This window comes from Solea solea, chromosome 1 (genome assembly GCF_958295425.1).
Source record: "Solea solea chromosome 1, fSolSol10.1, whole genome shotgun sequence".
NCBI classification, from domain to species: domain Eukaryota; kingdom Metazoa; phylum Chordata; class Actinopteri; order Pleuronectiformes; family Soleidae; genus Solea; species Solea solea.
In genome coordinates this window covers 15,498,068-15,526,060 of record NC_081134.1, presented here as the reverse complement: position 1 = coordinate 15,526,060, position 27,993 = coordinate 15,498,068, and the positions used below count along the sequence as shown (strand labels likewise).

The following is a 27,993-nucleotide window of genomic DNA, read 5'->3' as shown; positions in this document are numbered from 1 at the left end:
TCCAGGTGGTTTTTGAGCGCAGTCTGTCACAATCCTGCTGCGATCCATGACTGAGTTCAGTAAAAGTCACTGCTTACGTCACGCTCCTTTATCTCTCTGAGCCGTAAAATTGATCAAAGTGGCCTCTAAGTCTTTCGGCATTAAGGTTGATGAATGACGTTTACAGATCTCCACCTCGGTGCTGTGACCCCATGGGTGTCATGTAAGGAACAGAGTTTCTCTGACCCGATGTGGGCCTTTACTCTATTTTTGGGGTACACCTTTGGGAGACCTGAGTGAGTGCACTGTCAACACAAGTGTCACTTCAGAGAAGATGAGCATGACCACGATCCAGGTGGAAATAGCTTCCTGTGGGGGATTTCACCCATTGTTTTGAGAAGGAGGAAGATTACTGGGTGGATTGAGTCGTGACGTCACACACATCTATAGCGAATGGAAACGATTAGACATGACACAAAAGGCTGTGACTCAATATCAAATTGTCTTATTTTTATTTTTTTTATTTTTTTGGGGGGGTCAGTGCTGTGAAATTCCTCATCTTGCACAGAAAGCGCTCACGTGTAAATTAAATATGCATTTGTCAGAGATACCCAAAGAGCCGAGTGTGGGTAGAAACATGGAAACACATTCATGTGGAAAAGATAAAACACAGAGTATAAATAGATCTCATAATATATATACTGTCAATTTGAAGCAGTATTATATGTGCTACTTGAGACCATAAGTGTAGTGCAAAAATGACCAAGAAATGGCCACACATGTAAACCATCATGTGTCCACAACATACATGTGCTTCGCATTTAAATGTGGGTTTTTACAGTTTTCGAGGGGAATGCGTCACACAGATATAGTGTTACAATGTCCCCATTCCTGAAGTCTTTTGTACAGATTGAGGGTGGTAATTCAGTGTATTTCCTGACACTTTGCGAAGAATGTGGCCAGTCAATAAAACATTTATCTAATTTATCTGAAAGTGTCAAAAAATTAATGACAGAAAGGTCAGCTGTCCCTCTTGCCCAGCCTGCGTATTTGATAGATTTCTTGCAAGGTATCTGTGTCTATAGGGCTCCGACAGCAGTCTCATCCACCTTCAAAGACAGCATTCTACGAGTGTGAATGCAAGGCAAATGAGAAATCAAAAACTGACTTACAAATGTGCAGGAGGATGTGGCTGATAAAATGACACCCTTGTTTTATATACTTGGCTGGCATCATTGACTCTGGAAATGAGTGCTTCTATATACATAGACATGCACAGATAGATAAAATACACCTGCCCGTTTGCCTTCTTTGCATTTTGCTCAGTGTTCAATACTGATGTCCGCGTGCCGTAATGTAATTATTCCATGAATGTTAATACGGGACGAAAGAAAGTGGAATCCTCAATTAATTTCAACTGATTCTTTTTCAACCACTGTAGTGAAAAAAATAATGATTTTGGCTCAGTGTTCATTTTTGATATATCATATCAAATGACATATGTCATTTTGTACAGTAAAGTTATGATTTAAAAAAAATCTTATGATGAATTCTTATGATTCAATATATATTGTTATTTCTTCTGTTTTATGTTTCTTTTTTATTTTAATGCATGATCACGATTTATTACCTTGACCTTTTTTTATGTCTACTGCTGTGACACTGCCAGTCCCCCCTATTGTTGAACTAAGAAATAATAAACATATCTGATTTCAATAACTATGTGGGGGTGTCCTTTCTTTAACAATTGAGCCCCGGCCCCCCTGGAATGTCTGTGCACTCCAGTGCCTTCAAAGACACTGATTATTTGTCTTATCTGAGCAAAGTCTCATCCATTTTGTTGCTGCACACTGTGAATGGCATTTACCAAACGCTATCGCAGGTGGATGTTAACCATTCCAGATGGATGTCAAGGATCAACTGTATCCCCGTGACGAACATGAAAGCAGAAGCTGCGGGACAGAGTCGAAGAAATGAAGATCCCAATAGCCAGGGATAAATGTCACATAGGGATAATGGCATAGATAGAGTGAAGGTTCATTTAAATGTAACCTCTATGAGAGAATGTTTGTCCGGATTTTTCTTCTCTGAAGAAGAAAAGAACCTGACAGTCTTTGGCCGTTAATCTTTCACAATTTACAGTATTTTGAGTTTCCCACTGAGACACACCGGGGTGCAATTTTCTACACGGTAAATGAGAAAATATGTAGTCACACGCGTGAATGCTGAATGTTTGTTTATGACAGTTTTCATATTGTTGATTATCTCTCACCGCAGGAATAACCTATCCACAAGGATACTGACACGTAGCCTGATTAAGGTTAAGGGGGATTGTTACAGAAATGCCATGATCTCAGAAATATGTATGCTTAGATTAAAAAAAGGGAAGGACAAAAGAAGTGGAAAAAAAGTAAATTATTATTATTAAATTATTCAAACCCACTGTTAATGCACAAAGTGGTGAGGCGAGTACCACTGTCACTGACTGCTCCCCATGTATAATTAAAGTAAAAGAAAAATCTCATTAAGTTTCCTTTTGTTCTTTCCTGAATTTACGTCTTCCAATTTGTGAAAGATAATTTTCACCTTTTCATTTTATTCCTGACTGCGACTGACACTGTGCGCCGTTGCTGACATCCCCACACAAGCAGTGAACCTTGAACTAAGGTTGTTGTTCCATGAAAAACGTCAAGAGGGAACCTAATTTAATGCTCATACACAGTGCTACACATTTTCATAAGACTGAGCACCGTATTGACATATTTATGTCCACGTGAATACCCAGAGTGTGGCCTATAATGTTGCTCCTTCATTCAGTACAGTTTTGTTTACATAACAACAGTGTTCTGTGTACTGTATTATGTCAGTTACCACATTTTCAATGACTTGTGATCTAAATTCATATATTTCTAGATGCACTGTATATCCGCTGCTGCACATGCACACGCACACGTTCATGAGTTAAAAATTGATATTGTCAGACCGTGTGATGAGATTCCACATAAAGTTAAATGACACTTCAGAGGAGTCGCTTCAGATTAAATCTCCCCTCTCAGTGTGACAGTAATGAATAGCGGTGAATGACTTGGAGGCCGAAACATTATTTTTTCATTGGATAATCCATGTACTCCATATGTGTATCAGTCATGTCAGCAGTGGGAGCTTTTACTCAAAAGCTATTTTCAAGGTTTTTCACATCTCATGGCGGGCGACATAAACAGCAGAGGCTGTGGTTTCAGACATGAATCACCATTGAACCGTCATCGTCATGCTACTTCCCTGTTTATTGGCACATCTCGTCCCATGTTGACTCAATTGAGAGCTTGTTCATCACACATTGTACGGTTTGCATTACACGTGCAACGGAAACCTGCAGGATCCATTTAGAAACCTGAGAAAAGACATCTTAGCACTGGAGTTGGTGTGGAAAGACTGTCAGACTGATTAACCAGCAGAGCAGCAGGTACACTTAATGCTTCAGCAACATCAAGTGCACGTTTTAAACTTTAGTAAAAGAAACAGGAGGAATAGAAAGGATAAGATGGATGGATGAATGGATAATTGCTCTGAATTGTAGATACAAGTAATGTAGATTCGTAATGGTGTACATGTTGACAATTACACTTGATGATCTTCAGCACAGAAGCTGCATCCTTTATATGCTGAGTTTCAGACGCTTCCTCCAGGACAGTTTAATCTCCCCAATAGGAGCAGTGAAAGATTCAGACTGAACCATTGTTCCTATACTGGCTTATCGTCCTTTTTGTGATTTATGCTCTCACTGTGTGTGCTGCTAAACGTATTGATCCGTCTGCATTTGATCTGCGCTGTGTGCATATATGTGTATGAATGCTATTACTACTGCCTGTAAGAGAAGATCCTTCTTCGAGGACATTTACATTTTATTTTGCAAGTTTCAAATAACAGCCTTTTAAAATCCCCCCCCACACACACACACACACACAGGGGAGGGGGCGTATGAGGTCTGAATAAGGAGTTAGACTAAGCTATAACTGAGCTTCAACAAAATAGCATCGCAATCTTATTAAATGTGTCGTATTTTTCCTTGTTTGTTGCAACAACAGTGTTCTGTTGACATAACATGTTCTGTTGTTTGTTCAGTCTATCATTGGATACAATGACACGAGTGAGGGAAATGAACCGTCGGTTGTAATTATGGTACACCATCTACTCTATATGTCCTATATTTCCATATATCTATATATAGTCTTTCCGTAAAGAGAGTAGAATCATTAAAGTGAGCAAAACACACATCGGTTGTTTTTTCTTCTTCTCTTGCTGAGACTGTTCATACATTCACTTCTTCATGCCACATTATCCAGTGTTTGACTTCCATATAGAGACACGTTTATAAACTGTCAGGAAATAACAGTACCTGAGATAAAAACGGACATCTCCTCCTGCTTTATGTCTGGGTAATCCAATCCTACTAGATGCAACTTTTGAGAAAGTGCAGGGGAAAAAACGGTGGTTTGGCAAAGGCCCTGCGATCTGTTGAATGTGGAGTTTGTTTGAGGGGTGAGAAAATATGTCATTTCGGAGTCGTGGTTTATTCCAACGTAAGAGAAGGCGCACCAATGAGAGGCTTTTACGCTCCACCCTACCTGCCTCCTTTCCGCCCTCCCCCCGCGCCCGCCCCCCGCTTTTCCATCCACATACTCACTACTGAACACGACCTGCAGCCTTCCTCATCTGGACACGCTTCCCAACACGATCTGACTTCAACGTTTGCGTTTCCGCCGCGCACAAACACTTTACACAAGGGGTTTTGCGCGCTGTTTGTGCGTCAGGCTGAATTTGGCTTTCTCTCGATAGTAAGTAAGAGATTCTTGAAGCCAAGTTTACTGGCGCTTCTCTCTCTCTTTCTCTCTCTCACACTCTCTTCTCAGACTTTGACATCACCGTAGTAAGACAGAGCCGAGTTTCATACATTCGGTTGACGTGTGGCCGCTGCCACGCTAGATTGTGTTCAGGGGAAATTACGCATGGGCATTTCTAGTAGGAAAGATGCGAGAAGAAAGTGGAGCGCAGCAGCAGCCGGCACTGCAATCAATGGGATTCATTCTATGAAAAGTTAATAATTTTACACTCTGCTCTGTCACGTTGTTTGTTGTTTTATTTTATTGGCAAATAAATAACAGGAAATCACCTGGGACCGTGCTGGTTCATTGCGCGATGGCACATGACCGCGTTGACGGTGACATGAGTCACAAGGAATCAAATAGTGTAATTTAACAGAGACTGGTGATGGAGTGACACATGCCGGGCTGTATTTTTGTCCAACACTGATCTGACGCCTAGACGAGACGACTGGAAGAAGCCATAAGGCGCACAGCTTCATACTGAAGTGTTTAAGTTAGTCTGAGGGGAAATTTAAAAGACCTAAAAATACAGCGTTGGTTTCTTCCCCTACAAAGACTCATTTGAACTTCCCACCGCAGAGCGAGAGCGACATAAATAGTTCTGACATGTGGATGTAATTTCAGAAGAGGAAAAAAGACAGATGCAGAGGAATACAGAGAGCGCGCTGAGCCTGGGCATATAGTAGATTATAGGAAATTAAACCGAAGGCAGAGCGAGGCGATTACAGAGTTATGATTTCACAAGCCGCCATTAGCAGTGAGCGGTCAGATGGAGTGAGAAAACACAACTATCTCTACTTCGAGGAGAGTTAAACACGAATCAGATAGTTGCATCTGAGCATCACCGGCGTCTGCAAGGACTCTTGGAGGTAGAGTTGCCTCAGGTCAGGGATGGGATCCGCTCTGCTGCTCCACAACCTGGACTTTCTTCTCATCTCACTCCTCAGCTGTTTTTGTCTGGTGAGTCATTTTCTTTACATGCTCTTTCCTTAATGATTAAACTGTCACATTGAAGGTCTGTGATGAGCCACAGATCATTGACAGCACTTCAGAGAGCAGCCGCACACTCACATGTGACTGTTTGTGCTTAAATAACTGGAAACAAACCTTAATAATATTATACTGTTTCTACATATGTATATTTATATATATGTATGTATGTATATATATATGTGTGTGTGTATATATATATACACATATGTATATATGTATATACATATGTACAAACAGTATAATATTATTAAGGTTTTATTATTAAGGTTTTTTATATACATTTTTTATGTACATTTGTATATATATATACAAATGTTCAGCATTTCAGCCTTTCAGCATCTGCACAAGTTCGCTCTCAGTTGTCGATCAGTACAATGTCTGGCCCATTCTGACTGATTCGATTGGAAAGATCATTGGGTTGTTAACATGTGTAGAACGAGACAAGGAGGGGACAATAATTGAATGACAGTCAGCTAATTAACATGCAAACAGGTTGTTTGTGAGAGAGATGGTCGTGTATTGACTCACATATTGACTGTTTTGTGGCAGGAGAATAAATACAAAGGTGTCAACAACAATTTTCCTGATGTTAGGGATTGTTCTCTGCCGTGGTCACAATGAATACAATATCACTGGGTCTGTGTAATGCAGCGTCTGCAACCCAGCTCCTGTTTACTATGGATTGTTTCACTGCTCTGCATCGCTGCAGCCAGAATGTAGAGTAAATATTTAATTCATAACTGAACTGCAGCACCTGAACACTTTTCACCTCTGCAAGTCACTGCTCTAATGATTTACTTTTGTTTGACATTGTGATTTCTCAAATATTGCCATAGCTTTTTTTTTTCCACACACGCGCATGCACACACACACACACACACACACGCATACACACATATACTGCACAGCAAGTGGGTTCTGTGTGTTTTGGCTGAGGCTGGTCTGCATTCAACAGGCAGTTTGCCCAGGTTCTGAGGTACAGTGCATTTTCCCAGTGATGTGGTCCATCACTGGACCGCAGTGGACCTCTAGGCTCATTGGTTTAGATGGCAGGGGAAAACAATTATAGCATAGCTGTGTATTTATAGCTGATTCAACATTCAGTCATTAAAAAAGGCTCTGTCTGTGAATGGTGTTTACCCGTTTTCAAGTTTGGTGTTTGCTCAGTCTTCCTCTCCACAAAAAAAGAAACCCTTTTTTTCCCCCCCAAACTGTGACCAAATTGGACGTTGATTTCACTGAAAGCCACAGCTAAGAGTGGAAAATCTGTGTCTCTGTTTATAGAAAGAAAGTTGGTTTTTTTTAACACAAGATATGCAATTTTCAAAATACAGGGTTGTGCCACTTTCCAGAGGCTCAGCGTGTGATTATGTCTTTGTATCAGTAGGTTTAGGAAGTCTTCATATTTCAATCCATATCATCAGGGACCATGAATTCATTACGGCTACCAAACAGCATCTAGAATCTGTTGCATTGACTGTGCAACCGCACATCGGGGAAATGTGGAGCGGCTTATATTAACTACATCAGAGCGAGATGCAAAACAAAACAAACAAAGAAAGCAGTAAACATGTCTGGTTTGGCTCAAGCTTGGCTTGGTGTATCTCTCTGACCCAAGCTCTGCTCCAGCTCACGTTGATGGAACAGTTCATGATTCTCTGTGGCACATCTCACTCATGAGTCCATGTTCTTTCACACTTCAGCAGCCAGGCTGCAGTGACAGACAAAGCTCTAACTGATATGTTGTTCAGTGTGACTGCATGGCCGCTTTCCTCTCTCACTCACTTATTACATTTGTTCAGCGGAAGCACTGCTTTCTGGAACCTCACAGTGATTTAATTTCTACCTCATGACCGTGTGTTTTCCTCGGTGATAACTTGCATGTGTCTGGATCCTCGGTGGAAGGTCAATGGAAGAGCAGTTTTGACTAAGCTTGAATCAAAGTTGACAACTTAATCGTGACGAGGAGAGTGGCTCGGTTGTTCAGTGGGGCAGACATGTTGAAAATGCAATTGTCAAACTGCAAACCGAGAGTTCAAACCTCAGCCAAGGCCACTCACAGTGTCAATGCACTCCCCTGTATCACAAGGTTAATATTTGTTAAAAAATGTGTTTGAAAATGACTGTTTAGTTGTGTCAGCAGATAACCATTAATTTGATGTCCATAGGCGTGATAATAAATCATTTTCAAACCACAGCAGAAGGAATGAACACATGCAGCTACATCCAAACACACACAACAGGAGATAAATCTGTCAAACAAGCACATAATTAGTAGTAACGTCATCTTTTTTATATTAAAATTGCTTTTTTCATGCCTATTTAATGGAATTCAAATACATCCCGTTATAATTGCTGTCAAATTGTGTTTGTGTTGCAGAGACTGCTGAGACTTTTGTTGTGATCGCCTCTTCTAATCACACTTGGTCTGCAGCTTCAAACAGAGTCATTAAACAGACGTTGGCTGGTGCTATCACATTCCTGAAAATGTAGGTTATCAGGCCAGTAGAAAAGTGACATCACGTATAATTAACTGCTTTTGCTCTTATTTCAAAACGATTTAATTATGTTGTGATTTAGCTGGAATTTGAAAAAATTTTGCCAACCCTGCTGCAATAACCCCCAACACATTGTTCACCTCCAATTGGAATGTCTCATTAAGCACTCGGACAAAGATGTGTTTGCTGTCCAGTGTAATATCCATTATGCAACGCTCATTCATGAACCAAATTGCAGGTGACATGAAAGGAGCAGCTTTGTTATAATTGCCTCCTATTGTATTAAGACCCTATGTGACGTAGCTGACCAATGTAACAAGGCAATTCACAAAAAGAGGATCGATCCTGAAGCCTGAAACAGTAGGAAATATAATTTGTCTCCCGTAGAATTGTGTTTTCGGTATTTTGTAAATCATTCAGTCATCTATTAAAATAAAAGGTACGTCTTATACCTATACCTCCGGCAGATGGAACCATTATTTCATGATGTATTTATTTACTCAGCAAGTTGTAAACCTCCCTGTAATCTTCATTCTCTCTGTGACCAGACTCCATTAAGACACAGAAGGACAACAAAGCCATGTCAGGACCAATTTGCTCCTTCTTACAGTGCACTTCTGTCAAGTCTCTGTCATTTTTCTTTGAAAGGAAAAGGCCCCGCCCATGCTTACACAACAGATGTCATCAGTTTGTTTTCAGATTGTTTCAATGGTCATTTTAGTGGTGGGAGGGGCTGAGAATGTGTGTTTTTAGCTTTGCGAGAACTAAGAATTTTTGGCTGGTCCTCAAAGCTCTATAGGACTTTTTGGGGGTTAAGACCTGATTTTAGGGTGAGGGTTAGAATTTTGGTTAGGGATTGCTTCATGTTTATGAGTGTCCTCAGTACGGATGCTATGCAAACGTGTGTGTGTGTGTGTGCGTGTGTGTGTGTGTGTGTGTGTGATGTAAGACCAGGCTTAACATCGTGACCTTTACTGCTCTCAACAGGGGAAGAGAAGCAGCAGGACGTGTGTCAGAAATGATTAAGTACATTTTTGGCAAAGACATCCACACAACCTTCAGACTATAACAAAACTTTGTGATTTCAATTTTGTCGTCCTTCGTGACCCTTTTTGTGTCCTTCATGGTTTAAAAGGCCAGTCTAACAATTTAATCTATCACTTGGTGCTGGGCTTTCATGCTCCGCTGAATCTTTCTCCACAAACATAAAGAAATTCCAAGTCTCTCAACACTTTTTATTTTCTTACTTTATTCAGCTAGTTAAGCAACCAGAGGATTTGTGAAGCAATTTCATTGTTATTAACTGACTGGAAGTTACAGACTAAGCAAAGGGAAGACTGTCCATCCGGCCATGTGAATTCAACAATGTCCCCACTTGAAAGCGTCACAGGAATATATTCAAAAGCTGTGAATGTTCTTAGATATGTTAAATATCTATAACATATCTAACATATAACATACATGCAACACAAAAACGTTGTTCTGGAACTGTGTATTGAAAAAGAACCAAAAAAATACTTTCATTTGACACAGGCAGGCCACATGGCTAGAAATGTTGCCTTATAGCAAAAAGACCCCGGAGTGTGCATGTTCTCCCTGTCCAATAACATGCCAAGGTTAGTTAGACACTCTAAATCGACCATGGGTGTGAATGTGGGTGAATGATTGGTTGATGGTCCTGTGATGGTAATATGTGATATATATGACGTTTTTCCAAGTTTTCCCCCCACAAATTGAAATGTCTTCAAATAACATATTGTAACAGGCATGTTTATGCACGACAGTGGCATCACTTATTTTTGTTTCCACATTAATGTTTAAAATAAAAACACCAGTTTGAGCATGTATGCATGCCACTGACAAATTGATATTATCAACAGTATCAGTTATTACATGACACTACACCCAGTTTAATACAAATAAAGGTCTTCTACAATATACAGTATATAGTAGAGGGTCCCGACTCCATCTCTCCACCAGTTGTGGGGTCCTTGGCCTTTCACACAGTATAGGCACATTTGCATGTACCTCTCTTTTCCTGCAGGCACACATAGGGCGAAAGGCGGGGTAAACCTGCAAACAGGTTGCCAGTCAATCACATAGAGACTAACAACCATTCAAACTGGACAATCCGAAGAAAATCCATGCAAACTCGGGGCAAAGGCCTATTTTTAAATTTGCAAAAAAAGTTATTTTTCCACCCCAGTCTCACTGTCTACATCCATTGCATAGGTCACAAAAACAACGCGTCCTGTTTGTGTTTTAAAGTAAAAGCACTTTTTTTTTCTGTGAAATATTTGTAGCATTGATGAATATGCAGCTTCATACTGAGAGTAAGAGTCTTGGCATTTAGTTGAGTACTTAAAAGAATGTTAAATGATTTCCAAAGGCAAACTCTGTGTGAAACGTAGCAGGAGCTGCACAGAAGCTCTGTGGCAGGTGAGCAAGGTGAGCAGCAGACACAGTTAGCGCCCAGTGTGGATGACAGAGATGCCGCAGATCAGCACACACGCGGTTAGTTGTGACATATTGTCAATTTAAAATTTGATATTAATCCATCAAACCGGGCAAGGATGAACCCTTGCAGCTTTAATCAGGATTAGACTTAATGAATTTCATCCAGCAGGGAACCAACACTGTTCCTCCATATAGTGAAGTGCACTGATTGTGATTATGCAGTGATGTGTTTAATTATGTGTGCCTCCAATTTATCAAGGTTGAATAATATGGAACTTTAACTTTAATAAGTTGAATAAAAATGTAATGCCATGCACTCAACATGAGAAAGTGGTTGTGCTTCATATTGTCCTACCCTCTGCCACATTGCGTAGTAGCTCAACTTCAGTTCACTTTTGTTTTAGTTTGAAATTCAAGGATTCAACTCTCAAAGGTTTTATTGTCATGTTATTGCTGCAATGAAATTCTTCTTTTCCAATGCTGGTCCTAAATGTAGACGAAGAGGTAATTCTGAACATACTGAATACTTTTTTTTTTACACTTTTTATTACTTTGCAAATTGTCACATCAACACTTCAAATGAGCCCTAAGCTGTTACTATTAAAACCTACAAAATGGGAGTTTTCACTGGCACAATCTGGAATTATAGGTTTACCCTTCTGTTCTCCAATTGTTGTTTCATTGATATTCTAAGAAAGTGCAAGTTGCAATTTAAAAAATAGAGAGAGTGCCATTTTGACTGTCTTCTCAACAGTGTGCTTTTTAGATTTCCCTCTGTTAGTTAGACAGGATAAGAGTATTGTATGATGTCACCCTGGCTGGCTCTACTACTTTATAACCAGGTCTCGCTATGAATTGTTAAGAAAGTCTTAAACACATTGTTATGAGGTGGTTGCAGTCTAATGATGCCTATAAAGAAGGCAAGATACTGGAAATAGTAACACAACAAGTAAACACTACTGTATGATGTCATGAAAATGCTGACGGGGAATACAGTACTCCATGTAAGCTGCCACGTGTTGAAAGCACTGAAACGAAATGTGATTAAAAATATATCCATCTCACCAGAGTTGGGCTTGTTCTCGCTCCATCTCTGCGTATTTCTTATGTAGAGTGTGTTCACCACAGGAAGTGTGTAGCTCTGGGGAGATGATCCACAGATGCTGCACTCAGAGTCAGGGAAACACACCGAAAACAACGTGTTCTCGCTCTCGGTGTCATGTCGTGGAGCAGGGACTGTGAAGACATGGACATCAGCAGTGGAGTATAAAGTGGCAGGGTTTGCGAGAGCGCACAGATGATGTTAATGCCCACCTCGGTCGGGGTGTAATGAGGTTACGTGTGGGCCGATTTGGATCGCGCTGTTTTGTAATCTAATTTTGCAGCACATCGTTTCTAGAGATGTGTTGTTGCTGTCGTCGACGGTCACTTCACATGTTTGCTTGCAGTGATCTATATGTTCAGTGTTTCACTACAGAGCTTCACAGTCGCTCGGGGAAATCCAAGATAACTCAACAGCAATCTGTATTCTTGAACTGCTTTGTAGAAATGGTGTACATCCTCATGCCGTGGCTGTGTGTGTGTGTGTGTGTGTGTGTGTGTGTTGACTGACACATTGCTCAGTTAAGACCTTTTGAGTCAGACTCGTAACGTGTGTGTGTTAATAGGCAGGTTCTCAGTTTCACTGGCATGGTAAGGTTATACCGTGGCAGTGTTTGACTCAGGAAAAGGCTTGTTTTCTTGACTTACCGTGACCCCTGTTATTTTTTCCCCCCTTAACTTTTCCACTTGAAGAATGCGACGGTATGTGTAACTCAATGCCAGTTTCACACCTCGGTGAAAAACTTACACGTCTGACAGATATTTTTAATGATGTGCCTCTTCCCGGTGATCTTCGGCATTCGCAAATATGTTGCTGTTTGGATATGTTTCCCCGTTTTTGTGCCTTACATTTTGTAATCTTGACACCTTCTTGATGGGTACGAAGTAAATCATGCGTCGACGAAAGCGTAAAACTATTTCTCGTCGTCGTTGTCAACATGTCATAAATGTAGCGGTGATTTTTTTTTTTCTTTTTTCTTCTCTTAAGAGTCATCTTCTGTGTGTCAGCTGATGTGTCTGACATGGTTTATCTCAGAATTGTTCAAATTTGACACATTTCAGAGAGGCTCAGCTGGCTTTCCCCCTGACAGGCGTCTCATCATGTCCAATATAAAGTGTGTGTTGCCCTATTGGACAGAAGAATAGCAGCACAGAATGAAAAAAGATGTGGGACACACTGATAGAATGCACACACTATGATGAGTCTGTTTCTTTGTGTGTCTTTCTCCAGCAGCTACCTGCTGTATTTATATTGTGCCGACGACTTCCTTGCAGGCAATATGATTGGAATCCCACAGCCCCTCAGTTGAGTTGACATGTGAAAACTCTCAGCAATGTAGACGTTTTTTGCCAGTGATGGACGTTTCTGTTCAGCCCTACCCCCACTGTCGTTGAAGGGACTAAGTTTTTAAATATACAAAACCCTTTTAGACTTATTCTACTCCCCTAAATACATGGACTGGGTTTGTAGACAGTTTAAAGGCTATTCTCTAAATAATCAAGAGCAGGGAAAATAGACCAGTTCACACCAGTTGTTCACGTGATTTGGAAATCCCTCAAATTTCAGGCAGGAATACTCCCTTGGCACATGGCTTACGGCTGAGAGGAGGCCGGGTTTCTTAAAAGGACCTTTTATTTGTTTCATTGCAAAACTCGGGGACTTATGGGTTTATAAGTATGCACTTCGCCGCTCCAGTTTTTCCAGCAATAAGTAAGAAATCCTCACATTGCAGTGGAGTGGAAATCTGCCAGTTTTGAATTCAGATAACCGTGCGACGTTTGGCTGGACTTTGCTTAACTCCATGGCATTTAATACCCGGGCCAATGGGAGCACAAACTTTGAGTGTGGTTGCAAAGTTGTGGAGTTATAGTGCAACTAGTTGTTCCATGTGAATCTGCTTTAATTCTTGTATGGGGACTGAAATGTACTAACTTAATGTCAATTGATTAATTCAAGTATTTGTATTACTTTTGCAAAACACAGGATTACCCAACTGAATCGCATTAAATCAATGAATAGAGGGTTATATTAGTTAATTTTCTAAATAAAATTAAAATCTCATATATAAAGCTGGGCAACAAATGGGTGTATGTGGATTTGTGCATGGCACAAACGATACAATGCATTCGTGTTGGGACACTCAATGATTCAATAAGCCGTCATTATTTCTGCATCCATTTGTACGTCAGTATACGCAAACTTCCCTGACTTGAAAAAGGGAGTTTGAAGCTTACAAGACCTCTGTCATCTGCACTTCATGTCTGCCTCGGGCTATTAGTTGCTTCTACATGAGGCACCTAAATTGAAGCTGTCAGCGGCCAAGTTGCTTTGTGGTTTTCCAAGGGAGAAGAAAGAATGGAATAAAAAAAAGAAGAAGACTATCACCGCTTGCTGCACAAAAGGAAATTCAAATGCCTCCTTGTAGATAAATATTCCTTTGTGCAAAAGACTTAATTGTGGTTTTAAACCTCTTCATAGACAGGACATAACACACACTATATTGAACATTTATAATATTGCTATTGGAGAAAAATACATTATGTTATTGTGATTGAAATATCACCCAGCTTTAAACCCCCATTGAAAGAATGGGAGGCTGTTTTTGATCTGTGTTGCAGTGGTTTCAGTTTTATTTACAGTATGTAGCGAGGCAGAAGTTGTGCAGTGTGGAGAAAATGTAAATGGATTAGTTAGAACTATGCAGATGTGGTAAAGCTCAGAAACCCTGGCCCCAATCCTTTCATGTACCAAGGATCAGTTCTACTTTAGTTCAGCCCTCCTCTAGACCATGGATAATGTTTTATCTAAATTTAAACATAAGAAATTCTTGCTGTTAGATGAGATTGCTATCACAATTTCATTATTCAGAAAAAAAAACACCTCAAACACTTCATAATAAGGTTTTGTATTCCAGTGTATCTGATGCAGAGTAAATGAACTCTTTGCTGTACAGTGTTGACAGTGTGTGTAATGTGTGATATTGCCTTGAACTGCTCCCGTCCATGCACACTGTTTTTGCTGTTTGCTGTGGAGTTTTGCCTTTAAACCAGGAATTCTGGTCCTTTTCAGTCACATAAAAACCTGGTTCAAGGAGCCCAGCACCAGTGACCTTGTATTAAGTGGAACGATCACGCTGACAGGGCTGTTGCAGGCCTCTCAGTTGGAGTAAACCTTTAACAGTGGAGTCCATGTGTGCTTGCATTTTTTTTTTTTTCACTTACCAGACAGTCTGAGCTTCTCCATCCTCAACTGTGTGCATTAACATTTGTGACACTGATGTGTATTTTATCCTTTAAATGCAGTCTTAATGCCACATATATGCACTGTATATATCTCTATGTCTAATCCATTAATACCTCGGCATGTCATTTAGTGCCTTTGTAGCAAACGATTTGTAGGAAAACAGCTTTTTATAGAAAACCAAGCACATTTTTTTTCTTTCACCTTGTGTCACAAAATGCCAGGAATCAATGACTTGATTAAGAATGTCTGATATTTCTTTAATGAATAACCTTTTTTGCAAAAAGACACATACCGCATATCGTGATTCTTCATTTATGAGTGTACTTTGTGCTCTTTGCTGAGATCTTTAGGGAGCACCAACGCGATTTTGCATTTGCTTTAGGTTTTATTTTGCGTTTGCTCGAGTGAAAGGGATTTTAGTCAAGGTGACCATCTGCACAAGGTTCATTCTCTTTGATAAGTAGAATATAAGCAATCACTGGTAGATACACCTTGGTTGATTAAGTGGCGCCTATTAAGTCCACAATGTTGAGGCTTTCTGGGAAATTTGCACTTACGGGTGTTATATTAACGACCTTGTCCTAATTGCTGGCAGGCAGCAGGCTGCATGTTACCCTGTGGAAAAAGGGTTGATTGCATGAAGTGTACCTCCTGTGCATGTGTGACCTTTTGTACTCTAGTCCTCTTACGCTTTTGTTCCAGTGTGATTGCTTTACTTGGATGTTCGAGGGACAGTTCAAGTTTTTCTTAGTGTGGTTTTATGGGGCGTAGACAATGACTTCTTAGAGCATGTGGCCAAGTGAGCTGTCAGTTACCCTGTGACATGGACTCTAGCGCTGAACTGATCACAGATAAGAGGACAGAAGGGGCAGCTTTTCTGACTGAAAACTGAGATTTGTAATCCAAAGAATGTGCTGATCCACTCTTGCCACCAGGAGGTTCAAATGTGTTATCTTGCGACTTTGGTGTTTGAAATCCTTTTTCTTTTGGAATCACCGAAGTGACACAAAACCAAACGTGGCAGCAGTCAACCAGAAATTCTTGTGTCCTTGCCAGATAATAATGACAGAACACTGTACCAGAAAAGGCTTCTAACAGTTGATAAAGTGGCAAACATATTCTAAAGAATTAAGCAGGCATAGATATACGAGGTTAATCTTCTCGAGCAAAGAGTTGTTGTTTTCAGAGTCCACTCCAGGTCCAAGGGCTGGAGTACCCCTAAGCAAGGTACCAATCCCCATTGCTCCTTGTTTATTGGACGTTGTCTCTATGTGGCCCTGCGATGGACTGGTGACCTGTCCAGGGTGAACCACGTCTTTCACCCTATGTCAGCTGGGACTGGCACCGCGACCCTCATGTGGAGGATAAAGGTGTAGAAGATGAATGGATAAATTACGTTGACCCCAGCCAGAGGAGAGCCTTCACTTCACAAAAATAGCCTTTTGTGAAGTGGGAAAAATGATTAGTCATTCTTAATTTCCGCAGCAGTGCACTGATTACTGTGTTACACTCTGCTCCTGCCGAAGTAACACTCTTCATTAGGTTACAAGGTTAGAAGGACAACTGTCTCTGGCTTTTGACTAGTGAGTGTTTTTTTCATAGAGTTCAGTCGAACATTCTCAGGCCACTGACCTCATTCTTCGCACCCTGTGCAGCTCACACTGTGTCTGCATTTCTCTCTCTCTCTCTCTCTCTCTCTCTCTCTATGTATGTGCATGTGTGGGTGTGGGTTGCATCTTTGGACAGGCAATTCTACATATTCTCATATTCTGGTTCACTGACTTCAGTTTATGCTGTAATGCAATCACTACATGAAAGTATAGTAAAAAACGCCTGTATGGTTTCAAATCTGAGAGTTGAATTGTTAATATCTGAATGTGAACCACTTAATTTGAACCTGATTTGAACAATTTGATCAACTGCTTTTGAATTTGAATAACATCAATTAAAACTGAATGTCTTGGTTTCAATGTGCATTGCCATGCATTTGAAAATGTAATTCATTTGGCTCATTTCATCAAGCATGTTTCTGTAATAAATGAATAAATGAAAGGAGTTTGGTTTTGTTAAATATATCATTTTTAGCCATTTGTAAAAAATAACAACATTCATGGAGCTTATGAGACAGTAGCATATAGATATTTCATAGTGAAGCCGTTTGTTTTAATTGGGCACAAACATATTTGTCCTCTCAGATGAACTGAATGGAATGTGATAATCAAAGGACCTTACTGTATAAAACACTTTTTTAGCAATAATGTGCAAAAAAAAAATAATGACAAATAACATGAAGCGATGCAACATTATCCCTAGAAAAAAATAAAAAAAGTAAATGTCAGTGTGTTATTTTAAGGTTCTGCAACACTTTTCTAGCCGTTATTACCACAGAGGCAACTGCAATATGGTGATCCTTATTGGAGTGTTGGTTTGCATCATGTAATCATGCATCATGTGTTCAACCATGTATCAATAATCTATAGACATATAGACATAATCCTATAGACAGTGTCTATATCGCATACAAGAGGCAGGCTTGAGTGAGCCGAATGTTGTGAATGCTGAGATTACTGATGGTCGGTCGAGGGCGGCTGATGCTCACTTCTATTTTGACTTGTGAAATGGCTTCTCTGTTGAGGCAAAGGCTTTGATGCTATAGCATGAAATGTAGTATTGAAATGAAAACCAGCCTAAAGGCAAACATTTATAATACTGGCAATAAGATTCGGCACAGCAGTTCTAGAACAGAGGTTCTCCAAATTAAATGCATTCATTACCATAAAAAGGAGAAGCCTTTGTAGCAGTGGTGACTTATATTTATATTTACCTGACCTGAACCACCACAGCATGTCCACCTCACCTAACAGTCCTCATTTATTCATGAAACCTTTTTGTGTAAGAAGTTACCTTTGGCAAGCTTTCAGACTTGAGGCTTATCCTTTTTTTAAAAACTTTTCCGTCAGCAGTATGTATTTTGGTGAAAACCTGTTTTAAAAATGAATGAGTCCATTAGAAAATACCTGCTGCTCATCCTAATAAATATTTTAGAGCCCTACATTTTCATGACCTCATCTATTTCACTTGCACATGTGTTGTAGGTCAAGGTCATTTGCATCCATTTAATTAGATTGACCCACAAATTTGACTTCTCATTCATTATTACAGCTGATATTGTACGATGGGGGGAAAAAAGGGAATTGTGTATTTCATGAGCTGAAGTCTATTTTCTAACATTAAATGTGAAAGTATAAAGTGGCAAATCGTCCTGGACAGTTTGTGTCTCTTATTATTGTGATGGACTCAATTAGGAATAAATGCTAATATAAACACTGACATCATCTCGTACTGCATTTTATTCTCCGCTCCCGTGATTTAGAGGCTTACTGCCGATGTTTCCAAGAGTGTATCATATGCCATTAATGTTACAGTGGTTGTAATGAAACCACACAATCCGTCACATCTGGAAAAAAAAAAAAGCTCTAATGGATTACAAATCCACTTTAATATCTATATTTGAACCTGAAATCCTCATAAGCTGTGTATAGAAACAAATCACTATATTTACATTTACTCTGACTCATTGTCCTGCTAGCTGTGTGCCACGTGTGTCATTAGCTAACAATTTTGTGGCGTCCATTAAAGATGAAATGTGCAGTGTGTTTGATTGTTGTGTAACCACTTAAGCTTTTGATGAAAATTGAAATGATGCATTCACATCGCTTTATTAAAATAACAACCCATACTCCTACGTATTAAATCGCTGCGACTTACGTAAGATACAAATCGCCCCTATTAATTTAGAGAACAATGCATTCACGGCTATCGGGACTCCACAAGAAGTGCGCCGCCTCTCAAAGCACACACAATGTTTCCATCAAGGACAAAAGTGCTGTTCTTCAAGCTAACGACTGGAGTAGGGTATAATTAGGAACTAAATGCTGCTTTAAGTCAGAATGTGGTCTGCGAGCATTTCCAAAGGACAACCAGTCTTGTGGTTTGTGGTTTTTATCATCAAATGTAAATTGCACAGTTGAAGAGGAGTGGCACTGACTCATAGAGTTTATAATATCCAGGAACCTCATCCGCTAAAACATTCATGCGGTGCAATATGTCAAAAGTAACATATTCATGTTTTTTTCCAGATAGAGGACAGGCCATTAAAAACAAGATTCAGCGGAGTTATAATTTTCGAGACCCCCCCCCCCCCCCCATTTTGTGGAGGAAAAAAACGTACAGGAAAAAAAAAAACCCTTGGGATCAAATTTTGAATATATGCCAACAACAAGGAAGTGAATGTTAGCTTATGGTGTAAAGAATGGCAAATGACCAAAACACGTACATAAAACAAACATTCTACTGTATTCCCATAATAGAGGCATTTTACAGCGACCTGACTAAATATTATTGTATATTATTTATCATCCATGTGATGAAGTGCGACCTGGGAAGGAATGTCTCACTTTATACAACCATTTACCGAGCAATCTCATCCTCGCTGGATCGCGGATCAGCGAACAGAGGGCGGCATTATTGGATGACTCTGAAATGACAGATAAATGAATATGTGTTTGTGTTTCCAGGCAAAGGCACAAGCGGAGTTGAGATCAGGGGGTTAACGTTGACAATCAATCATCTCGGAACACTCACTTGAGGTTGTGTGTGTGTTTCTTTGGCGCACACGGCTCGACCCTTCACCTTGAATGTGTAAATAGTTTCATCCTGAGATGAAAACCGCTTCTTCTATCTCATGGAGGGAGGAACGTAACCTGAATTCCAATAAAAACTGATGATTCCATCCCATTAACATCATGCACATGGAGATTTCACGACATAAGACACCGCATTTATATCACAGACACATGGAATTAGGCTTCCTTTATAAACGGTGCATGCAAACAGAAGTGCAGCAGCTGCTTTTACTCAGTGACAGTCATGCATCACATCTGAATCTGTGTTATTGGTTTAAATGAACTTATGATGCTCATATTGTTCATATTTGACATGACGATAGATGATGCTGTTGAAATCCAAACTCATGTTTCAGACACTCGTACACACACACACTGACAAAGCAGCGTGGACTGACTAAAGCAGAGTCAGCTCTTGAGACGCTGCATGTGAACTGGCAGTTGTTCTCTGGCCACCTCTCTGTGAAGCACATCATAACTTCCCCCATCACTATAATTAAATCGCACTTTTGATTTCCTTGGTCAATTTAAAAGACTTTTCCTGTCTGTCACTTAAAGCATCCTATGGAAGGATTCCTGTCCGATTCAGTTTTTCCTGGTCTAAACTGCAGTCTGTCATAAGTGAGATTTTTGGGATATTGTTTCTTATATTAAAATTATGTTAATTATGGCACAACATTTTTTTTATTTGGCTGTTGTCACAAGGTTGCTTTTTGTGGTTTAGAAGATGGCTGATACATTTTGTTAAAACTTAGGAGAAAATTTAGGAGGTTATAGGAAGACACATGTCTTAAATTAGTTTGAATTAACTGCAGTCATTTAGATGTTACCAATTGGACATGGTAGTTGGATCTAGGCCTGCAAGTAACGATTATTTTCATAATCGATAGATCTGTCGATTATTTTCTTGAGTATTTGAGCAGTTGTTTGGTCTGTAATATGCCAGAAAATGTTGAAAAATTGGGTCAAATCTGGAAATGATAATGTTCTGAAATGTCTTCTTTGGTGCACAAACCAAAATCACTCACTTTTAATAATTTTTTTTTGCTTATATGGAGGAAAGAAACCAGAAAATATTCACATTTAAGAAGCTGAAAAATCAGGAAGTTTGTTTTAATAATTAGAAAAAAGCCTCATTATTCAAATAATCGTTGCAGCCCTTGATGGAACCAGCATGATGGTGAATTGTTATTATGTAACGTTTCGTATTTTTCAAGGATATTGGGCTTAACTTTTAGTCCAATTCTATTGTAGATTTACACAGAATTGGTCTATTTTTTTTATGTTTTGTGCTTTCTAATGAAAGTCAACCTTGTAAGCTCCAGCAATCGACTCTCTGATTTAACTGTAGAACATTTCAGGAAATGACTTTGGTTAACCACAACTTCCTTGATTAAAAAAACAAAAAAAAAAGAAATGCATAACTTTGTCCACAATCAAGACTGTTGGTAATGTACCGTAAACCCTCTGTCTCCACTCAATGTATGCATGGCGTCTATCCACATGAGTTGGCACAATTTTTTTTTCTTTTTTAATTGAAAAAAAAAAAGAAATGTAAGAATCAACAAACGAACACTGACTGTATTCATCTGTGGCACTAGACAAGTTAATCTTTTATTACTAAATACAACATTTGGTTACCTAAAATAATTTCGTGTACGTGCAAGTGCTGGAATTAGAATAGTAAAACAAAGTTGTAAAGGTGCTTTTACTCTCATAGTGTATAGTGTCAGTATTTAGTCACGGCGGTTCCACACTGTCTTGACACAGCAGCCTAAATACAGTTCTCTCAATATTGGTCTTATATCCTCGCAGAGAGCTGCAGTTTAAGTCATCAAGCCACAGTTTGCAAAGACAAATAGAAACTTGTGGTTTATTGAGTTTGTGTTCTAGCGAGCGGTGATGAAAACACACATATTTACGTGGTGTGTATTTTTCTAATTTTCATTTTGGCTCACGCTCAAAAGCATTTAACAAAAAGAACACTGTGTTTTGAATGATATGCAGTAAATAAGAATGTCCATGTTTCTCCCCGTGAGGCTTGTGTTTACGTTGGAGGTTTGGATGTTGGCCAGTGGAAGAGGAATAGTTTTCAGAAATAATCAGGGGGCACACTTATTACCCAAGACTCTCTTCTCAAAACTGTAAATGATACTCTTCTACATGTCTGCAAGCAGAGGTCTGTAGATGAAGAAGAAGAAAAAACTGAATCTACATGCCTCATTTTAGTTTAATGTTTCACAGTGGCTTGATTTGTGCCGCAAAGGTTAGGATATTTGTTCTTAATGTGATGGAACAATGTTCTCACTCAGTGCTGTAGAAACGAGCTGAACAAAGTGTTTCGAAGTGAGGCACAACTGGCTGACATTTCAAACCACTATGAAGAAATGACCTTGATTTATAGCCACATATAACATATTATTATCTAATTTATTTCAATTTTAAACTGCGAAAATCCACTAATGAAAACAAAATGTGGACTATTCCAGTTTGGAGCATGGGCATCCAGATTCACTGTCTCTATAGTTTCCTGTTGGTTGAGCTTTCACCTGAAGTAACACCAATGAAAATAGTGTCAACGTCTGCTGGAGCTGTCAGTGGAATATTCTATATTGGCATAGTTAGCACAGTAAACAGGTAGTATCTATCCTTGTTCACCTGCGGTCAAATGTTGTTCCATCTGTGGTTGTTTACTGTGCAAAGCCATAAACGTCTCCAATCTGTAACCCTTTTCAGCTCCCAGACTGGACATCCTTATTTCAGGGCTGCGAGTAGTGAAAATATTGATGGATTGAGGTATTATGGTTTTGTGTGCCGCAAAGCCATGACAGCTTGGTATTTACAGTCTCATTTTAAGATCACGGAACTACGCACTCACACCAGAGACAATGTATACACGCCTTCGTTCCCAAATAACTTCTTGTGTCTACATGCAGATTTAGATGTTTTCTTAGATACTTATCCGGATTTGCTTTGCAGCAGTGGCACTCGTGTCTTTTTTAGCATAACCCACTTCAGAAATGGATGCTGCGTAGTGTGCGTACACATCTACACTCACATAAGCAGGAACTTCCTAGTGAGTGAATACTTTTTTGACAGAATAAATACTGTTTGTTGCTGTCCTACCGTCATTTACTCTGTCTGCAGCTGCTAGATAATTAGTACTAATAAGTGGAGTAATAATCCTGCTAATTGGCTTTGGAGGCTGATTCATTAGGGAGACGTGGACAAATCAGAGGCAAATAATTAGTGTGGTGTGGTGCATTTCTTTAGCTTTTTTTTTTGTTGTTTGTATCTTGTGTGTAAATTGAACCTCCATCGTCCTCCGTCTAATGTTTTATTCTCTGCATGTTTCCCCAGTGCATGTTTTTGATATTGCCAGAATTACCATTACAATCCAAACAGGCCCGCGACATGAATTAGATTTGTTTTTACATCCAGCTGTGTGATCTGTGTTTGAAGCAGACAGTTGCAGCTGCAGTCAGGGAGTCAAGTGCTCGGAGTGAACGTCTGTCTTTCATTTGTACTATTTGTGCTGCATCATTGAACCACAAAGACAAGACAGGACATTTGTTTTGTTTTTTTTAGCCGTACCTCTCCAGGCACACATGGTAGCTTGTGTTTCAGTCTGTAGATGCATATTGCAGTATGCCTTAAAGCACCATGAAAGCTCAAATTTGTGTGTTTTTATTTCCACTTTCCTTGTCACACTCTGTTAAAAATAAATGTGGTCATTTTTAATACAGTCATATTTGTCATTGCCCAAAAGTGATCCGTAGGCAAACAGCGGGCCAGTCAGTGTGACTTATTAGAATGGAAATGGAAAATGTTTCCTTGACTGGAAAACCACACCTGAGCTACCACGCCACACTCACACACAATGTTCAAAAGCTGGGAAAATATTAAGTGTAAGGGAATATTGGAAATAAACGGTTGTTTTGGTTCATGTTATAATCTTGTCATGTCTGATTACTTGCCGTGTACCACAAGGATACAACCTGGAACAATGACCAAGTGAATATGATTAATTCAAGGAAAATGATCGTGACGCTTGCTCGGTTAAAGACATAGAAAAATATTAGCTCTTAAACACTTGACAGGGAAACTGTTACTTTGAAAGTACAATCTATTCTGACCTCCTAGACACATACCTTCCAGGCCACGCTGTCACTTTTATTCATATTCTATTTGAGAAATTCTCACTTGTGTATGTTTCTAGGAGTATTTTTACTGGGGGGGATTTAGATTGTGCTGTCTGCAGCGCCATGACCAGGGATGTAGAGAGGGTGAGGGTGTTTGAAACAGCTGGATATCAGCCAACTGATTCATTTCATGCACACTCTTATTCGCATTCAGGACAGTTGCTTTAGATCCAGTTGCGTCTGCAAATGTGCATCTTTGGAGGGATCACAAACCCCTCGTGTTGATGTTGTAATCGTTAAAGCATTAGCATTAGAGATGTGGTTACACTGATTTCTCTAACCCTGTCATCGTTTCCTTTTTCGCAGGTTTACGCAGATGACGTGCTCACCAAAGAGGAACAGATCGGCCTGTTGTTCAAAGCCAAACAGAAGTGCGAGGGTTCCATTAAGTCAAAGCACAAGGTCCCTGGTAAGTCCAAAAACAAAAGTCAAACACAATGCTAATCCTGGCATCCTTAAAATGGTCTGTATTTATATAGCGCTTTTCTAATCTTTTATACCCATTCTCATGTGGAGGATTAAGTGGTAGACAATGAATGGATGAAGAATATCTTAAGCAGATAAAGGTATCTACTCATAATATGTTGAAATCGAAACGTGGATGCCTTATGCCAAATTACACAACTATCCACATCCATGGTGGCGTTAGAAGAAATATCAGGGCCTCATCAATGTCGCCGCCAGGATTTGGCATTTAACTGAATCCAAATAAATCCAGGTGGCCTGGTTATCATGATGGTCATAAGAGGGTTAAAACCACTGTCTAACCATTTCTGTACAAGTCTTTGAAAGAGCCTCAGTAATGTGAGAGAATATTACAGGTGTTTCTATGTTATCATGCTGTTTTGCTGCTAATCCAATGTTTTTGCCAAAAAGGATTATCTACACCCAAGGGCTGATAGAATTTAATATGTGTAATGCCATAATAGATTGACAAAGACATGGGTGTTTGCCAGGGAAATCTCCTGACTGAATGAGGACAGTGTTGTTGGACAGATAACAGATAGTGGAATCAATAAGCCTGTCAATCATGGTTTGTGTTTACTGACCAAAAAACCTCATTTACTACAGGTACAGGTCCTAGAGAGGTGACTGCAATATGAAAACTGAATGAAAGCCCTTTTGCTGGATGCGTGAGATTGAGATACAGGCTCATACAAAGGCAATGTCCCACTTCAATTACATCGATTATGTTTCCAGTAGTAGGATTTTCTTTTTTTCCCCAAAATATAACTTTATGTGTTCAACCATAGCAAGATCTCTGATGAATTCTAGCTAGAGGGAGAGGTTCAGTGGAGATTGCAATAAATACCCGAAGGGCTGCACAGAACAGAGCTACATATAGCTCAGATTTGAAATACATGTAATATACAATGCAGGGGTTACCTTGACTACCAGCATGGCAACACACAGACAGGAGTTTATCAGAAAGTGTCGGCGTTAATAGCACAACAATCAGCTGTAGAAGCCGGTGACCGCAACAGTGAAAGTGAGAATGTCTCACACTGTGACAGCAGCTTCGTTCTTGATTGTGATAGATTGGAATGTGATTTCTTAGGACTCAAGAAAACAAATGATGTTTTTGACTGAGTATGCCCACTCTTTCAGCTGAATGTGTAGTTTTAAGTGGTTACATGTGAAAATGTTGCTTTGTTTTCTTTGTCCTCCCCGAGGCTTTCCAGACGCCGGGATCTAAGCTGTTCCTGGGGGTGTATTTGTGTATTTATGGGTGTCTTGAGAGCACCAGTTTTCCAGCAGACGCCAGCATGTACTCTATCTCATTGTGGTTACTGTCATTTTCCCAGTTGATTGTTCAGAGGAGGATTTTGGATTCCGTAGTCAAACCAATCGTATTATTTTCTCTTTAACCCCAGTGTGCTGTGGTCGCGTTGAATTCCTCGACCCTCCAAACGATACCCCTTGTAAATGAAACACATAATTAAAAATGTTTACTTCCAGGCTCAGAACACAGGAAACCTTTGTTGACCATCCCTTGTAGTTACTTTGTCCTATTGTGGTATTTCCCCAACTTTTCATGGTTTTGATATATATCCACAAATCTCAAACTGGATTTAAGAAACTGACAGAATTGCTACTATTAAGAAGTGCAGGCGCCGGACAGCAGCTTCTGTAAGATGCCCGGGATTTATATAACAACCCTGCACTTTTTACACGGTGGTCACGGACACTAATGAAAAGCAGAGCAGGCATTCATACATTAGCTCTCTCTCAGATGAGTCTGTGTTGTTCATCTGACCACATCAACCTTAATCACCGTTGACACGCCACAGTGACTGTGTCACACTTCAGCAGTCACCTCCAAGCACATCTGCAGTTGTCTTTCCTTTTCCTTTTTCTTTCATTTTATTGCTTAGACAGTGATTTTTTGACTAATGCAAATTAGTCATTTCAGTCTTCAGTACACTTAGACATGAAGAGCACATCATTTAAAAAAAAAACAAAAAAAACGCCAATTGAATCCATTCATATGCAATAACATATGAATGGATGTTAAATGTGCACAAACTATTACAAACGTGTTTATTTTTTCCTTGTTTTACATAATTAAATGTTGAACTAACCTTATCTCACCTAGAAATTGAAATGTTGCTTACTTTTATTCATTCTTTAGCCCTGAGTGCTCACGCTGCATCTGTGCCACAGGCACATCCTTGGTAAATTGCCATGGGAATAATACGTAACGCCTTATGTGGACATCCTTGGGGGGCGGTTTGTCTTCTTATGTGTTGTTGAGTCAAAGTTAGGATTAATTTTATATCAAATATTTAGTAGTGATATAAAGTAGCAATAATTGTGCAGAAGTCACAAAATAGACCATTGAAAATGTTTTGAATGAACAATTGTATAATTTGTTCCGTGGTGAATTTCTGAGGACATTTCTGACTCTACGAGCAAACCCACTGAGGGAGGAGCGACTGGCAAATCAGCGAGAGGCTTGAGGTGTTGTTTGAGGGTTACATGGGAGCTGACCTGCTGACGCTGTCACACCCTGAGTTTGACTCATCTTGCATGTGGTGACGCTTTCCTGACCTCTTTTGGAAGGTTGCACATGTCGGTTCCATCCCATTACAGTTGAAGGAATTAGAATAAGCACATTACCTTATTAAATAAAAGGTTTCAGTGCAGTTGCTGTGAATGCCTGGATAAGCACATATGTGCTCATTTCTCAGGCTTGATCAGAGTCATTTTTTTCTTTTCTTTTTAACATAATGGCACATACAGTGCTTTGATTTCACTTGATTGGAACTTGATTGGAACGTCATCCTCTCTTCTGGTTGTTTGTTTGTAATTAAGTGATGTGGAGATCATTTAAAATCTGTGTAGTGGTTTCGCTGTGATGTAAAATAAATTTATGGAGACTGTCAAGATTTGAGATTAAGTTCAAAGAGCATTCCTTTTGCCTCCCGATGACCCGTGTAAGCATGGCTCCTTGAAGTGGTCGTTAGGATTTGGACAGATTCCACTCTTGTGTAATTTTTTTTTTCTTTCTTTTTCAAATCATCGTGTGTTGTGGTATAACACTGAAGCTGTGGGTTGAGGTAAACTCGGAGAATAGCTACGAGTGAGCATTTTTTTTGGTGCTTTGGCTTTACATCTGTGTTTGTCTTGCCTCTGTCCTGCCTTGACCACCCCCAGAGGGTTTTTTTCTTTTCTGGCGCTGTAAGCTTGTGGTTTCCTGAACTATTATGGGAGATGTAGAGGGACGATTATTTTAAAACCCCACCAGTGTGTAATGTAGGATTTGCTCAGCACAATAAATTGATCGTGCAGTTTCAGGTTCACTGAAAAAAGATGGGAGTCCCGTGTGAGGCTGAGACTTTGGTTTGGTTGCAATTCAGCATTTTATGTATTTGTTTTTATTTCTCATTTGTGCTTTAAATACACAAATGTCTCCATTACGCGGCTGAGACAAGGTTTTCTTTGAGGGAA

General features: G+C 39.7%; 1 protein-coding gene across 1 annotated transcript in view; it reads left to right on the top strand.

Moving 5' to 3' along the window:
* Window positions 1-4,676: 4,676 nt before the first annotated feature.
* The window catches only part of pth1r (parathyroid hormone 1 receptor), a 42,133-nt gene continuing 18,816 nt past the window's right edge, over window positions 4,677-27,993 (top strand). Inside the window, exons 1-2 of the mRNA XM_058638243.1 lie at window positions 4,677-5,822; window positions 24,349-24,451. Of these exons, the coding sequence (XP_058494226.1) occupies window positions 5,754-5,822; window positions 24,349-24,451 (172 nt within the window). The 5' untranslated portion in view covers window positions 4,677-5,753. The remainder of the gene's footprint in view (window positions 5,823-24,348; window positions 24,452-27,993) is intronic.